This window comes from Nematolebias whitei, chromosome 18 (genome assembly GCF_014905685.2).
Source record: "Nematolebias whitei isolate Nwh7 chromosome 18, NemWhi1, whole genome shotgun sequence".
Classification (NCBI taxonomy): Eukaryota; Metazoa; Chordata; class Actinopteri; order Cyprinodontiformes; family Rivulidae; genus Nematolebias; species Nematolebias whitei.
Window position 1 is genome coordinate 37,634,677 of NC_056515.1, and position 14,155 is coordinate 37,648,831.

Sequence of the window (14,155 nt, forward strand, 5' to 3'; positions counted from 1 at the left end):
ACACACACACACACACACACACACACACACACACACACACACGAGCTCGTGACGCCTCAAGTTTGCAGCTCGTTGTTTTTCTCAGGCAGTTTTCTGCTTATTCTATTTGTTTAGTTAGAAAATTGTAATTGTGCCATTAATTTACCCAAAAAATAAACAAAAACAATGTAAAGCAACATAAAACATATATTTATGGTAGAAATGTCCACAAATAAATTGAATTAAACCTAAACGATTTATTCTAATGAGGCTTTTTAACCTTTGTCCACCTGTTAAAGGGTGAAGGAATGTTTCAGGTGCCGTTTCTCCCGTTTTTCCCCAGGCTACCCCCGGCAGCAGCGCTCCTCCTCTTTCAGGACTTATGTCCTGTTTGTTTAGTCCCACCCTGGATGATCCTCGGCCTCGCGTTCCGTTGCTATGCAAGGTTTTGATTTGCCGTGTTTGGCTCCAGCAGGTCTAACTGATTTGGAGGATCAAACCCTGACCCCGCTGCCTATTTGCCAACACATTTTGCATAGAGACCTCAGATTTGTTTGTCAGACCGTAAGCCCTCACTTACATCCTCTTCTCGGACTCTGATTTCCACAACAGATGTATATATATATATATATATATTTATATATATATAAGTATACCATATGCACTTTAAAATTGCAGTCCAATCTTTTAGTTGTGCAGAATATTATGTTAAAGATTTATAAAGTGGGGTTCAGTGGGAAAGTTATGAACAAGTATTATCTTACCTGCTCTAGAAAGCTCTGTGAACAAATTCAGATTGGAGAAATAATTTATTTCTGACCAAACAGAAGCTCTAACAGCTAATTTATATAGGACACGTTCCAAATCTGTCTTGAAATAGCTCCAGTCTAAAAAATAAAAACAGTTTAATGTACTTCTAACAATGTGGTTATTCTAACATAAATATTACAACATGTAGCGGTGCTACAGCTAGCAGCTGTTGCAGCTAGCTGTTGAGTTGCGGCTGCAAAATAACAATAATTAAAATAACCGTACAAAACATAAAGGTTTAAAGATTGTGTTTGTATCAAGTGTTTTGTGTTTTATAAAGATTGAAGTTGTTTTAAGATGTCAGCGAGTCACTTTGGTCTTGGCCTTGTTCAGATTAGCCATTAGCTCATCTGGTCAGATTTAAGTTTTTAAGTTTCCAAACCAAGGTCAATCAAACAGCTATCTACATTAGAGCTGTCATTTCTAACCCGGGTCATTTTTAAGCCCGGCTCAGCCCAGCTTTGGGCCGGGCCATGATAATGTGCTGGATGGGTGGGCCGGGTTTTTGATTGCATCAGCTTATCAGCCCCAATTCAATTATATGGCAACATGGCTTGCCATACTATCATATTATATGTCAACATATCTTGCCATACTATACTATTATATGGTAACATGGCTTGCCATACTATCCTATTATATGGCACGTGGCCATTTCATTGTGCGCTGACGGACCTGGAAAGAGGTAAAATAAAGTTCAGTTCAGCTTCAGATGGGACTACCGGTTGGCTACTGCCAGGCATCACCCAGATGGACGTTCAGCCGCTACACTCAGCGGACGTGCACGGCCGACGACCCAAACAGGCGAGATCCCAAAGCACTGAAATGTCAGAGCAGGGTCCATGTCTGAATAATGCAGAATGCAGACAGAAGCAGGGATTTAATGCGCTTTGATGGCCATGAAAGGACAAACACCCCCTCAGCTTCGATCTTCTGCCTCCTTTATTCAGCCGCGCACGTCCACTGACCGTTAATAAATATATAAGCAGTCAAAGCATAATTAAAAATGCCGGGGGGGGGGGGGGTCGGACCTGTAATTACTGTTAACTCATCAGGACAGGTGGGGTTCGGAAATGATGGCTATGGGCTGGGGCCGGGTTGTATCTGATTTTTTGGGGCCTGAATGCAACTCTAATCTAGAGCAGGTAAGATAGTAATTGTTCATCTCCACTAACCCCCACAGCATTGAGAAGATCTGTGTGTGTTTGTGTAATTCTTGTGTCTTCTTTCTTCCTCAGTGTTTCTCGCTCCTGCATCCACCACTTGTTGTCCTTCCCCAGGTGTTTGTCATTGTATGTCCGTTAGCGTCTGTGTTCCTCATTGTCTTGTATATTATATTATATATATTATATTATATATTCAGTTCTCCTAGTCCTGCCTGCACATGGGTTCTACCAAACTCCAGAATCGTATCACGTAAGACCTGAACTGTTGCATAAAGTTTTAAAATTCAAACTTTTTCCCGTTTTGGATCGTAGCTTTTTGCAGTTTGTGAATATTTGACAGTACATTTTACCGTATACTGTCAAATCAAGGCTGCGTTGTTCTAAAGAAGCTTTGTTTTGTCCTCGTTCGGCTCTTCAGGCCACGGAAACAACGCGTTAATAAAGATTTCGACACGTCAGTCGTTCTACGTTTTTCTCGAAGCCTGCAGAGCTGAAAAGCCGAGCGTGTTTTTGTCTGCCTGCAGCTCTTGTCAGATTTAAAACGCACACGTGATGACGTGATTTGCCTTGAGCAGCTTGATGCACTAACAGGTTTGGTGTTTGAGGAAGGTGGTGTGTTGCCATTTGTTTGTTATAAGTAAATCCAACAGACTGGAAGGGTGTGGTGACAGTTAACTAAAGTAATCAATCCCTTTGCCACAGGCGCTTATTAATCCGTGTATCCCCATTAAGTCAAAATGCACAGGAATGGGAGCAAGCTGATGGATGGGTTTAAGGTTTGTGAAGCCAAAATTAATCATGGCTTTTAAAAAAAAAGTTATTTTGATTTCGTTGGTCTGAGATTGTGGAGCTGATTTTCCCCTCTGCAGTTCATTTCTAACTTTCGCTTCCTTCTGCTTTCTAGCCTGAACAGCTGGATTTGCATGGCGTTCCAGGTGTGCTATTATCAGTCTGCACGATTACTCTGTTGCACATCAGATCTGGTCACGCAACAGATTTTGACTTTAACACTTCCTGCCTGCACAGGAAGTGGACACGAAACGCTCACAAAACAGCCGATCTGAAATGAAAACGCTCCTTTTTCAAAAGCATCATTTACGGATTTCAAAGGATGGTTCAGAAGTGGTGATGGAGGTGGTGAACAGTTAATATCTTACCTGTTGTAGATAGGTCTTTGAAGGACTTTAGTTTGGAGGAATAGAGTTTTATGATGATCAGAGATAGTTTTATTACAGCTAGCAGTATTTCCTGAAACATACTGGTGAGGCAAAGACCCTGGAGGGGTTTTGTTTCATTAATGACACTTTTTTTCCTTTATTGTTTTATAACCGTGTCTGGAACAACATTTGACCATTGCTGCGAGCTTGGCGAGCCTTTAAAGTTATTTCTAAGACTGGCTCGGCTGCATCCTTCTTTATGTTTAGCAATAATATGTAAATGGCTGCCGCACGACGTTTCTTACATCTGTACACCTCCAAGCCGTATAACGCAGAAACAAGACCTTTCGATGAGTCTTGAATGTTTTGCTAGTTGTGGTAAAAAAAAATAATAATAAATTGGCAGGAAAATGGTAAATGAGAACGGCAGCACGGTGGCGCAACTGGTAGAGCTGCTGCCTCTCAGCGAGCAGGTCCTTGGTTCAAACCCCGGTCCAGGGGCCTTTCTGGGTGGAGTTCGCATGTTCTCTCCGTGCATGCGTGGGTTTTCTCCGGGTACTCCGGTTTCCTCCCACAGACCAAAAACATGCATGTTAGGCTGATTGGTAACTCTAAATTGTCCCTAGGTGTGAGTGAGAGAGTGAATGGTTGTTTGTCTCTATGTGGCCCTGTGATGGACTTGCGACCCGTCCAGGGTGTACCCCGCCCCTCGCACAGTGATTGCTGGACATGGGCACCAGCGACCCCCGTGACCCAAAATGGAACAAACGGGTAAAGATAATGGATGGATGGATGGATGGTAAATGAGAACAACAACAGGAATGTTAATATTTAGTTTTCTCATCATCATTAACAGTATCCAGGCTCAAGGTACATATATGGAGTAAGGATTGCGCAATCCGTGCAGTTTAACCAAATTAACGAGCTAACAGCTCGTCGGAGTGGATTGTTGCCATCTTTAAAAAAACTCCAGTCTCAACAATTTCAGACTGATTCATTCAAATTCTGTCAAACAATTCATTATTGCCTGAATGTTTATGAAGCATTCACTCTATTGTGAACCATTTTTCTTCCGTACGTTTTCATTTTATTTCAGTAAACCACAAATCAAAACATTCAGCTCTTCCAGGACAATCCTGCTATGACTTTTGGTATTGGTTCAACTTTAGCTTTTTGAAACATTTAGCCTTTTCTGCCACTTTTTTTTCCTCATAGAAAATGAATTTAGCTCATTTTACCTCCTTCAGATCTTTAGAGCTGTTTACAACCTTTTACTGCTCCTTTCACATTTTGTTCTGCTTCAGCTTCTTTCAGCTTCCTTCTGGAAATTTAAACTTTTTTCAGCAACTTTCAGCTGTTTGTTCGGATGTTTTGTGCTCCTTTCAGATTCTTTCTGCTAGCTACAACATGTTTGTGCTTCTTTTAATTTATTTCTGATCATTTAAGCTTATTATGCTCCTTTCAGCATATAGCTGCTTGTTTCAGCTTTTTCCTGCTATTTCAGCCACTATTTAACCATTTTATGCTAATTTTAGCCTTTTCGGATAATTTCAAATTTTTTGCGCTAATTTCAACATTTTTCAGTCTAATAAAGCAAAATTGTGCTCTCTCCACTTCCTTATTGTAAATTAAGCTACTTTATGCTTTTTGGCTACTTTTCAGCTGTTTTTTTCTCTCTCTCTAATTTCAGCATTTTCAGATAATTTTCACAGTTTTGTGCTCATTTCTGCTTCTTTCAGCCTAATTTGGCAAAAGTGTTTTTTCTGCTTTCTTCTGATAATTTAAGCTTGTTCTACTTTTTCAGCTACCGTTTTAACATATTTTAACTAATCTCAGCTGTTTTCAGATAACTTCAAGCTTTTTGTGGTAATTTCTGCTACTTCCAGCTTAATTAACTTATTTATGATTTCAGCTTGTTATGCTCCTTTCAGCTTAGTTATGCTAGTTTCAGCTTTTTTCAGATAATTTCCACTTTTTTGGGCTAATTTCTGCTTCTTTCAGAAACAGGTTTTTAAAATTGTCATTTGCATCACATGTGGTACATGTGGTGGAACAAGATTATGTACACAGGGTTTCATGTTACATCCAACAATAAAATGTAAAATAAAATCAGGAATAAGATCTAAGAAATGAACTAAGAAAAACATCAGCTAAAAATACACTTAAGCACTAATAACATAAAAACACTGAAAACAATACGCCGAACAGCAGCACGAACATGAGTCTGTGTGAGCAGATGAGCATACATGAACACATCAACATGAAACAGATGAGCAGCAACATGAAACAGATCAGCAGCAACATGAAACAGATCAGCAGCAACATGATGATTCTTCACAGTGATTATTCTGGTTAGAGATTCATGAGTCTAACAGCCTCAGGGTAGACGCTGTTCCTCAGTCTAGTGGTTCTACAATTAATGCTCCTCAACCTTCTGCCTGAGGGGAACAGGGCAAAAAGTGTGTGTGCTGGGTGAGTGGGGTCCTTCATGATGCAGGTGGCCCTCTTCCTGCATCTGGAGGTGTAGATGTCTGTGATGGTGGGGAGACTGACTCCAACATCTTCTGTGCAGCCTTCACCACTCTCTGCAGAGCTTTTTTTTTTTCTACAGCTGTGCAGCCTCCATGCCACATTGGCACAGGATGCTCTCCACTGCACACCTGTAGAAGGAGGTGAGGACTGAGCTTCCCAGACCAGCTCTTCTCAGCCGTCTGAGGAAGTAGAGTCTCTGATGAGCTTTCTAGATCAGGCTGTTGGTGTTGTTGCTCCAGCTGAGGTTGTTGTTCAGGTGCACACCCAAGTACTTGTAGCTGGAGACCACTTCCACCGCAGATCCTCTTATGTTCAGGGGGATATGTGTGTTTGTTCCTTCTGACGTCCACAATCATCTCCTTTGTCTTCTTCACATTGATGTGAAGGTTGTTCTCTTTGCACCAGCTCTCCAGTTGTTCCACCTCCTGCCTGTAGCTGGACTTGTCATTGTTTGTGATGCATCCCACCACCGCTGTGTCATCTGCAAACTTTACAATGTGACAGCCTGGATGTGTAGCTGCACAATCATACGTGAGCAGAGTAAACAGGAGGGGGCTCAGCACACATCCTTGAGGGGAGCCAGTACAGGGTTCAACCTAATTGGGCACAATTGCGCTCTCTCCACTTCCTTCTGGTAATTTAAGCTTATGCTTTATTAGCTACTATTCAGCTGTTTCTTGCAAATTTCTGCTTTTTTCAGACAATTTCCACTTTTTGTGGCCATCGCTGCTACTTTCGCCCAATTATTTCAGCTATAATTTCATCTTCTTGCTCCTTTTCAGTTTTCTGCTAGTTTCAGCTACTTTTTAGCTGTTTTGTGACAAGTTTAGATTTTTCAGCTAATTCTACATTTTTGGAGCTCATTTCAGATCCTTCCACTTCCTTCTGGTAAGCTTTGCCTTTCAGCTACTTTTCAGACATTTTTTGCTAATTTCATCCTTTTTAGCTAATTTCCTAATTGTTGTGCTAATTTCTGCTTATTGAAACCTAGTTCACCAAATATGTGTTATTTCTGCTTTCTTTGGCTAATTTAGGCTTGTTCTTACATTTCAGCATGGCTTTTAGCTAATTTCAGCTGTTTCTCAGCAAGTTCTTCTGCAATAAGCATTCACACTGCATTTTCTCAGGAAATGCATTTTTTTTTTAATTCTATATCAGAATTAAAATTAATTTCATTCAAAGAATTATCCCACTTTGGATTTACACATAACTATTTTCATAGTTATTGCAACACAAAGACAGACATTTATTGATTTCAGATCACCATTTATTTCAGCTTTTATCACCCACGTACTTCCATCAGCAAAGAACGTTTTCAAACAGAACTAAACGTGGCATTCGTAACCTTTTTTTAAAAGCAGCTAAAAATACCTGCGCATTTCCCATTCATACACACATCTATAAAAAATACTTTAATATATTACATTTAAATGAGCTACTTATTTTTCATTTAAACTACTTGGATGAGTCACAGCTTATTGTTTCCCGCGATGTCCACAAACAGACGGTGTTTAAACTGCAATAATGACACTTTACTGTTTAATTGGAAACCTAATATGTACAAACATTTGGGCTCGCGGTTCGTCTTCACTTCATGCCGTGCTGACTCTCGTGGTGCCGGCGGAGATCCACCTTTCGCTGGAAGCCCTTTGAGCAAATATCGCACCCAAACGGTTTGAAGCCCGTGTGCTTCCTGCTGTGGGTGATCAGGTTGGAGCTTTGGCTGAACGCTTTCCCGCAAACTTGGCATTTGTGAGGTTTTTCCCCTAAAGGAAGAAGGGAAAAATAAAAACTCACTTACAGTTACACATTTTAATTACCGTAGATTGTTGTTTTTGTTGCTGATGCCAAATGCAAGTTCCCATTAATATAAACAGCACCGGTTAATTTAATAATTTTTGCCATAAAATACCCAAGAATAACCCAAAGAATCATTTCATTGTTCAGATTTGTCAAACACATGCTGTCAACTAAACAAAACTTCCTTTTATAGGTGCGAAGCAAGAAAACCAGATATGCAAATCTGCAGGAAATTTGCTTGCGCTCCTTTTTCTGATTTATCAGCAGTTATATTGCTCCTGGAAACAATTCCTCCGTGCAGCACCTGGAAAGCAGGCGATAACGGCGCCGATCGGATCGCTACGTAAATCAAGAGAGTTACCCGTGTGAATGTACGTGTGCTTCTTCATGTCCGACTTCTGGTGGAACCGTTTCCCGCAGTACTGACAGGGGTACGGCCTCGTGTCGGAGTGGATGAGGAGGTGCGTGGAGAGCGTCGAGGAGCGCTTGAACGTTTTCCCACACATTTTGCACTCAAAGCTCTTTTCCTGGTTGAAGAGGAAGAACACGAAACGTCACACAAATGTTAGAAACGTGGAGTTTCCAAGTTAATGGGCAATTTCATATTTTATAAACTTTTTACGCTGCTGTGAACTGAGAATTATCAGTTATTTCTGCAAACAAAACATTTTATCATTCCTGCAGGAAGTGCCCCAGGCTGCTCAGGAAGTGTTGTGACATTTAAAAAAAAAAATGCAAATGTTAGATCAAGTCATTAAAAATAGGCTGGCTTAACAGAAATGTTTTATGCCGGACTTTAACAAACCTAAACTTAACATATTTATGTTGAGTCTAAACTTAGGAGGAAAGGTAATAAAACTTGTGTTTGGTTGATTATTTGTTTGTCATATGAATTCAATTCAAAAATACTTTATTAATCCCAAAGGGTCTTCCTGGTTTCATTGAGTTGTTCTAGATGCTGATGGCTGTGGGCAGGAAGGATCTCTTGTAGCAGTCTGTCCCACAACAGATCTGAAGAAACTGGTTGCAGATGCCAATCCGTCCACCCAGACCCAGCAGACCTCCAGGTCCTCTTGGGCAGCAGGACCACCCAAATGCCAGGCAGAACTCCTCCCTGAGCGATGGCCATTCAGCCTGCCTAGCCCCCTGTCGCCGCGAACAAAAGTGCAGGTGCCAGGGTATGATCTCAGTCCACCCGCTGTCACGAGCCATGTTTCCTGCCACCTCCAAGACCTCGGCGGTCAGGCACCTGAGCACCACCTCCAGGTAGACGGGAATGTATCCACGGCACCTCCTTTTCAACTCATTTGGGATTTGGGGCTGTAGTTGAATTTGAGCTTTTGAGATGTTAATCAGCAGCTCTCATTTGTAGAAAGCCACCTTGTTGCTATGGTTACGCATCATAACGAATGTCCAATTTCAGTAAAAATCCTTCCAGCTGCACAGCATCCAAAACCAGAGGAAATAACCGTCCGAAAAAAGTGATTTACATCCAGAAAAAAAGAGGTATTTATGTTTTCAAAAGCAATATATCAGAAAGAATATAAGAGAGCTACGCCAACATGCAGCCACCTTGAGCAGTGCAATTCTAGAACAATGCTTCTTGGCAATAGATCTCGTGCCCGGTTGACCCCCCACAGGGCAGGATGTATCAAAGACCACCTCCAGAGTTTGGGAGTGAAGAGGATAGAATGTCCCGTCTGTCGTCCTGACTCAAAAAAAAGCCGGCTAAAGAATGAGACGTCATCCCACAGAAGTGTGTGGCCAAGCAGGTGAGCAGCATGAGGAGGTGGTGCCAGGCTGTTGTGGCTGTGTATGGTTCTTCCACATGCTACTGATACCCCCATTTGTTTAATAAATAAATAGTTAAATTGCCAATAGGTGTGGGTTCTTCAGACTTCAATCAACCAATTCAATAAACACTGAAAAGCTGTTTGGCAGAGAATGCTCATTTTCCATAACGCACAAGTTGAATCTTGCAGTTGGTGAAGCTGTTCCCTTTCAGTGAGAAGGTTGCTGGTTCAAATCCCGGCTGGGGGCATTTCTGTGTGGAGTTTGGTCCCACAGACCAAACACATGCATGTTAGGCTGATTGGTAACTCTAAATTGTCCCTAGGTGTGAGTGAGCGAGTGAATGGTCGTCTCTGTGAAGGACTGGAGACATGTCCAGGGTGTCCCCCGCCTCTTGCAGAGTAACTGCTGGATATGAGCACCAGTGACCCCCGCGACCCGAAAAGGAAGAAGTGGATAAAAGATAATGGATGGATTTTCAATAACAAATGTGACAACATTTAAAAAAGAAAGAGCACGTTATCCAACAGTTCTGTTTTCACAGCACGTTATAGATGATGGGGTTGTAACAACAGAATAGGATACAATAGTACTTTTATGTACTATTACTACAGTAGAACTAACTATTGATAACTGTTTGACAGAACATCACTTCAAAAATGACCAGACTATCCTTTTAACGTGTCAGAACAAGAATGCAGCTTAAAGCTGCGTGGCTAAAGTGCAGCCTTTAAAAAATATGGCCGACCATCAAAAGTGTCAAATTCTGCAGCAGAACCTGAACCAGACAGAATGACTCTCTGAACCAGAACATTCATACATTACTTGACAGACCTGAGAGTGGACGTTCATGTGCTGCTCCAGGCTGACCGCGTGGCCGAAGGTTTTCCTGCAGATGCTGCAGCCGAACGGTCTCATCCCGCTGTGGGACCTCCTGACGTGGACCTCCAGCCCGTGGGGCGTCGAGAACACCTGAAGAGTAGTCAGAGCGTCAGCACGGGCGTCTCCTTCTGCACTGAGAACAAACGGAACCAACGGCGCACCTTGTCGCAGGTGATGCAGTGGTAGGTGTTGGAGGTGGGGGAGTAGTGCGTGCTGCAGTCCAGAGGCTGCTCCAGCGGGGGGCTGCGGCTGATGTGGGGGCCGTACAGACTGCTGGCGTGCTGCAGCACCGTGGGGCTGAAGCTCAGCTGACGGAGGTCGTAGGAGGAAGGCAGCGGCTCCCAGGCGTACGTCGGCTTGTAGTAAGGTGGATACTCGGCCACGTGAGGCTCTGCACGGAGCAAATTAACTCGTTTCAGTTGAACAAAAGAGTTTTAACCTTCAAGTAAAACAGCCACCTTTTGGTGCCTGAACACGTAAATCTTCTGTGAAGACCGTTTGAACTGGAGCGAGACAAATCTGTCCTGCACCGAACGTCAACTTTCACAGATTTCTCTACGGTGCAGGAGTGAAGCGCGGCGACGAGGATTCAAGATGGCCGCCGAAGCTAATCGACTTTAACAAAAACAAGATGGCTCTAACTCTGTTGGTTTTACAGATTAAAGTTGGTGTGGTGAGTCATCCTCATCGCACGCGCCGAGATAAAATGTCACGTGATGGTTTGTTTTTACAAACTTTGGTCAATGTCTGTTAGCAAAATATTTAATGAGCTACTGGACACATCGTAATACAAATGACAGAAACAAATGGATGTACATCTACAACAGATCTCCTTTCAGAGTCAACTTGATTCAAGATGGCCACCAAACCTAATCATCTTTGGCTTTTTGTTACTTTTAGACTTTACCTAGTTTTTTGTTTCTTTACATATTTTTATATTTTGGCTAATATTTAGCTGCTTTTAGCTCACAGTTTGCTTTGTTCAGCTTTTATCTAGATTTTTGCTATTGTTAGCTTTTTGCTCATTTAGCTTATAGCTAGTCTTTTGTTGCATTTAGTTATCCTTTTGCTACTTTTAGCTAGCCATAAGATCCTTTTAGATTTACTTAGCATTTGACTATATTTAGCTTTTAGCTAGGTTTTTGTTACTTTCACAATGGTTTGGTACTTTAACATCTAATTAACATTTTACTGATTTAGCTAGTGCTTAACTTTTAACTAACGTTTTGCTACTTTTAGCACTAACATATTGCTGTTCTTTGCTAATGTTACTTTTAGCTAGCCTTTTGCTACATTTAGCAAGCATTTAGCTACTTTTTGATATTTTTCAACTTTTAGCTTTCATCTAGCATTTTTGCTACATTTAGCAAAACTTTTGCTAGTTTTTGATAGCATTAGCTACTTTTTGATATTTTAGCCTTCAGCTAGCATTTTTGCTACATTTAGCAAGTCTTTTGCTAATTTTTGATAGCATTTATACGATACTTTTTAATAATAGTTCTATTTGTAGCTTCCAGCTAAACTTTAGCTGTTTTTATTTTATGTATTTTTATTATTTTTATTTATTAATTTAGCTAATTTTGCTAGTTTTGCTAGCATTTAGCCACCTTTTGATAGTTTTTCTATTTTGGGGTTCCAGCTAGAATTTTTGCTACATTTAGCAAATATTTTGCTAGTTTGTGATAGCATTTAGCTGTTGTTTGATAGTTTTTCCTATTTTTAGCTTCCAGCTAGCACTTTTGCTACATTTACCAAACCTTTTGCTACATTTATCTGTAGTGATATCCTTTTACCTTTAGCTACATTTAGCTAGTCTTTCGCTAGTTTTAGCTTTTAAATAGAATTTTTCTACTTCTAATAATGACATAATATTTTGCTGCTTTTATTTTGTGCAACCTGCCCATAAAAAAAATAAAAAATCTGTTTAAAATCTTGCCTTCAAGAGTCAACATTCTCTGTCTGTTAGCAAAATATCTCAAGAACCACTGACAGAATTTTCACGAGACTCTTTAGTCAACAACATTTGGATGAACATCTACAGCCAATTCACTTTTGGTGTCAACCTGATTCAAGATGGCTGCCAAAGCTAATCAGACTTAGCCAACACAAAAGCTAAAATTTAGTGTGGTGGTAGCTGAGAGTCATCCCGAACACTCTAATGGCGGAGCTTTGACTCACCGGACAGGTAGTATGGCTGTGTGGGGACCACAGGTGGTTTGGTTGTCTCTGGGTGGACAGGTAGGGGACACTGAAGCCCCGCCCCCTCTAGTCCATGCTCAGGTGAGCAGGGGTCTGCAGGGGGAGGCCCCCCCTCTGAGCCAGGCCTGTCTGATGAGGCCTGCGATGGAACTGCAACAAATCAGAGAGGGAGCGAACAGCTTAGAAAAACAGGGAAGATGTGTGTTAGCAAAATATTCCTTAAACTGCTGCGGTTTAATTTTAATAACTCCAGAAAATTCGATCATTATTTACAAAGTTGGAGCAAAAAAATTATTTAAAAAAATGGCAGAGCTCGTTCAGCATTTTAGTTGATTTTTTTTAGCAACAAACTTAATTTTAATGCAAAAATAAAACGTCAAATATTTAAATCAGCTGTGAAATCTGCGCGTGGACCGTCCCTTCATCAGGACAAAATGACGGAGTCTCACCGCGCGTGGAGGCCTCCGGCTCCTCCAGCTCCTCCGGCTCCTCCGGCTCCTCCTGGCTCCTGTGGACGTTGTAGGAAGAGGAGCGCTTGTTTTTCACCAGGAATGAGCGCGGCATGACGGTCCTGCTGCAAATACTGCGCGTCAACGCGCGCATTGCATGCGCACAAACAGTTATTTAATGTTTACTCGCCTTTAACATTTATTTACCATTTAAAGAGGATCCGGGTCAACTCTGCGCACATTTAAACTCAATGTTTTATTTATTTCTCATTGTTGTAAGCATATAAAACTGTAATAATAATAATAATAATAATAATAATAATTAGGTCGTTTTAGAATAATAATAAGAAGAATCTCCTCACCGGTGAGTTCCCACGGAGACAAACTTTGATGTTTTTATGGATAATAATAAAAATGGTTTCCTTGTGAGGAGAAAATCCGTTCCTAAAAGTTGGGAAAGCTCAGCAGCTGTAAAAGCATCAGAGTCCTGCTCGCAGCTTTTCTCCCCTCCCTGATTTTCAATCAGATAATTCAGCAGCAGATTCTGACTCTGCTTTCAGCCAATCAGCGCGCGGAGCCGCAGGTGGACATTTGAATATTAAAAACACAGAAGAACAGTTACACAAAGTTCGTCTGAGGCAGCAGAGCTCAGAAATGTTTGGATTTATTTATGCTGCTGCTGCCTCACTCCTCTCCGTTTGTATTTATGTTCCTGCACGATTTTTATGATCAACTTCTGCAGACTTTGTGCTGCTTTAGCTGTTCTTATAAACATTCAGCTCATTCAGCTGTGACTTTTCTTTGCAACCTTTTATTCTTTATTCTGTTCTTCTCTTCTAAATACACTTCAGCAAACTTATTTTTTCTTACAGTTCTGCTACTTTTATAGCTTTTTGCTATACTTTTAGCTTTTAGCTAGTCTTCTCTACTTTTGCATTTCCTTTTGGGTTTTCTTATTTTAGCTTTAAGCTCATCTTTTGCCATATTCACATTTTTGTTTGAATTTTGCTACTTTTAGCTTATTACGTTTAGCTTTTAGTTAGCCCTTTGCTGCTTTCAGCTCATCTTTTGCTACTTTTGAATTTTTTTTGGATATCTCTTCTTTTACCTTTTAGCTAGTCTTTTGCCATATTCACATTTTTGTAAGCTTTTTGCTACTTTTAGCTTGCTATTTTCTACTTTTTGCTTTTAGTTAACCTTTTGCTTCTTTTAGCTAGTCTTTTCCTACTTTTGCATATCCTTTAGGTTGTTCTTATTTTAACTTTTAGCTTGTCTTTTGCCATATTCACATTTTTGTTAGCTTTTTGCTACTTTTACCTTGCCTTTTTCACTAATCATTTTCTGCTTTTAGCTAGCCTTTTGCTGCTTTTAGCTATCGTCTGATTTTACT

The 14,155-nt window shown here is 40.9% G+C and overlaps 1 protein-coding gene across 1 annotated transcript; it reads right to left on the reverse strand.

Moving 5' to 3' along the window:
- Positions 1–7,231: 7,231 nt before the first annotated feature.
- gfi1b (growth factor independent 1B transcription repressor) lies at positions 7,232–12,880 on the reverse strand. The gene is made up of 6 exons (XM_037692068.1): positions 12,766–12,880; positions 12,296–12,466; positions 10,279–10,508; positions 10,070–10,207; positions 7,806–7,971; positions 7,232–7,410 (listed from the first exon to the last, which is right to left on the reverse strand). Exons 1-6 carry the CDS (start codon positions 12,878–12,880, stop codon positions 7,232–7,234), a joined length of 999 nt encoding a protein of 332 aa, XP_037547996.1.
- Between the last annotated feature and the right edge of the window lie 1,275 nt (positions 12,881–14,155).

Excerpts from the sequence above, each read along its gene's own strand:
- gfi1b (XM_037692068.1), bottom strand. The coding sequence starts at position 12,880 with ATGCCGCGCTCATTCCTGGTGAAAAACAAGCGCTCCTCTTCCTACAAC. Across the intron at positions 10,208-10,278 it reads ACTGCATCACCTGCGACAAG|GTGTTCTCGACGCCCCACGG; the intron begins GTGCGCCGTTGG and ends ACTACTCTTCAG. Across the intron at positions 7,411-7,805 it reads GCACACGTACATTCACACGG|GGGAAAAACCTCACAAATGC; the intron begins GTAACTCTCTTG and ends TTCTTCCTTTAG.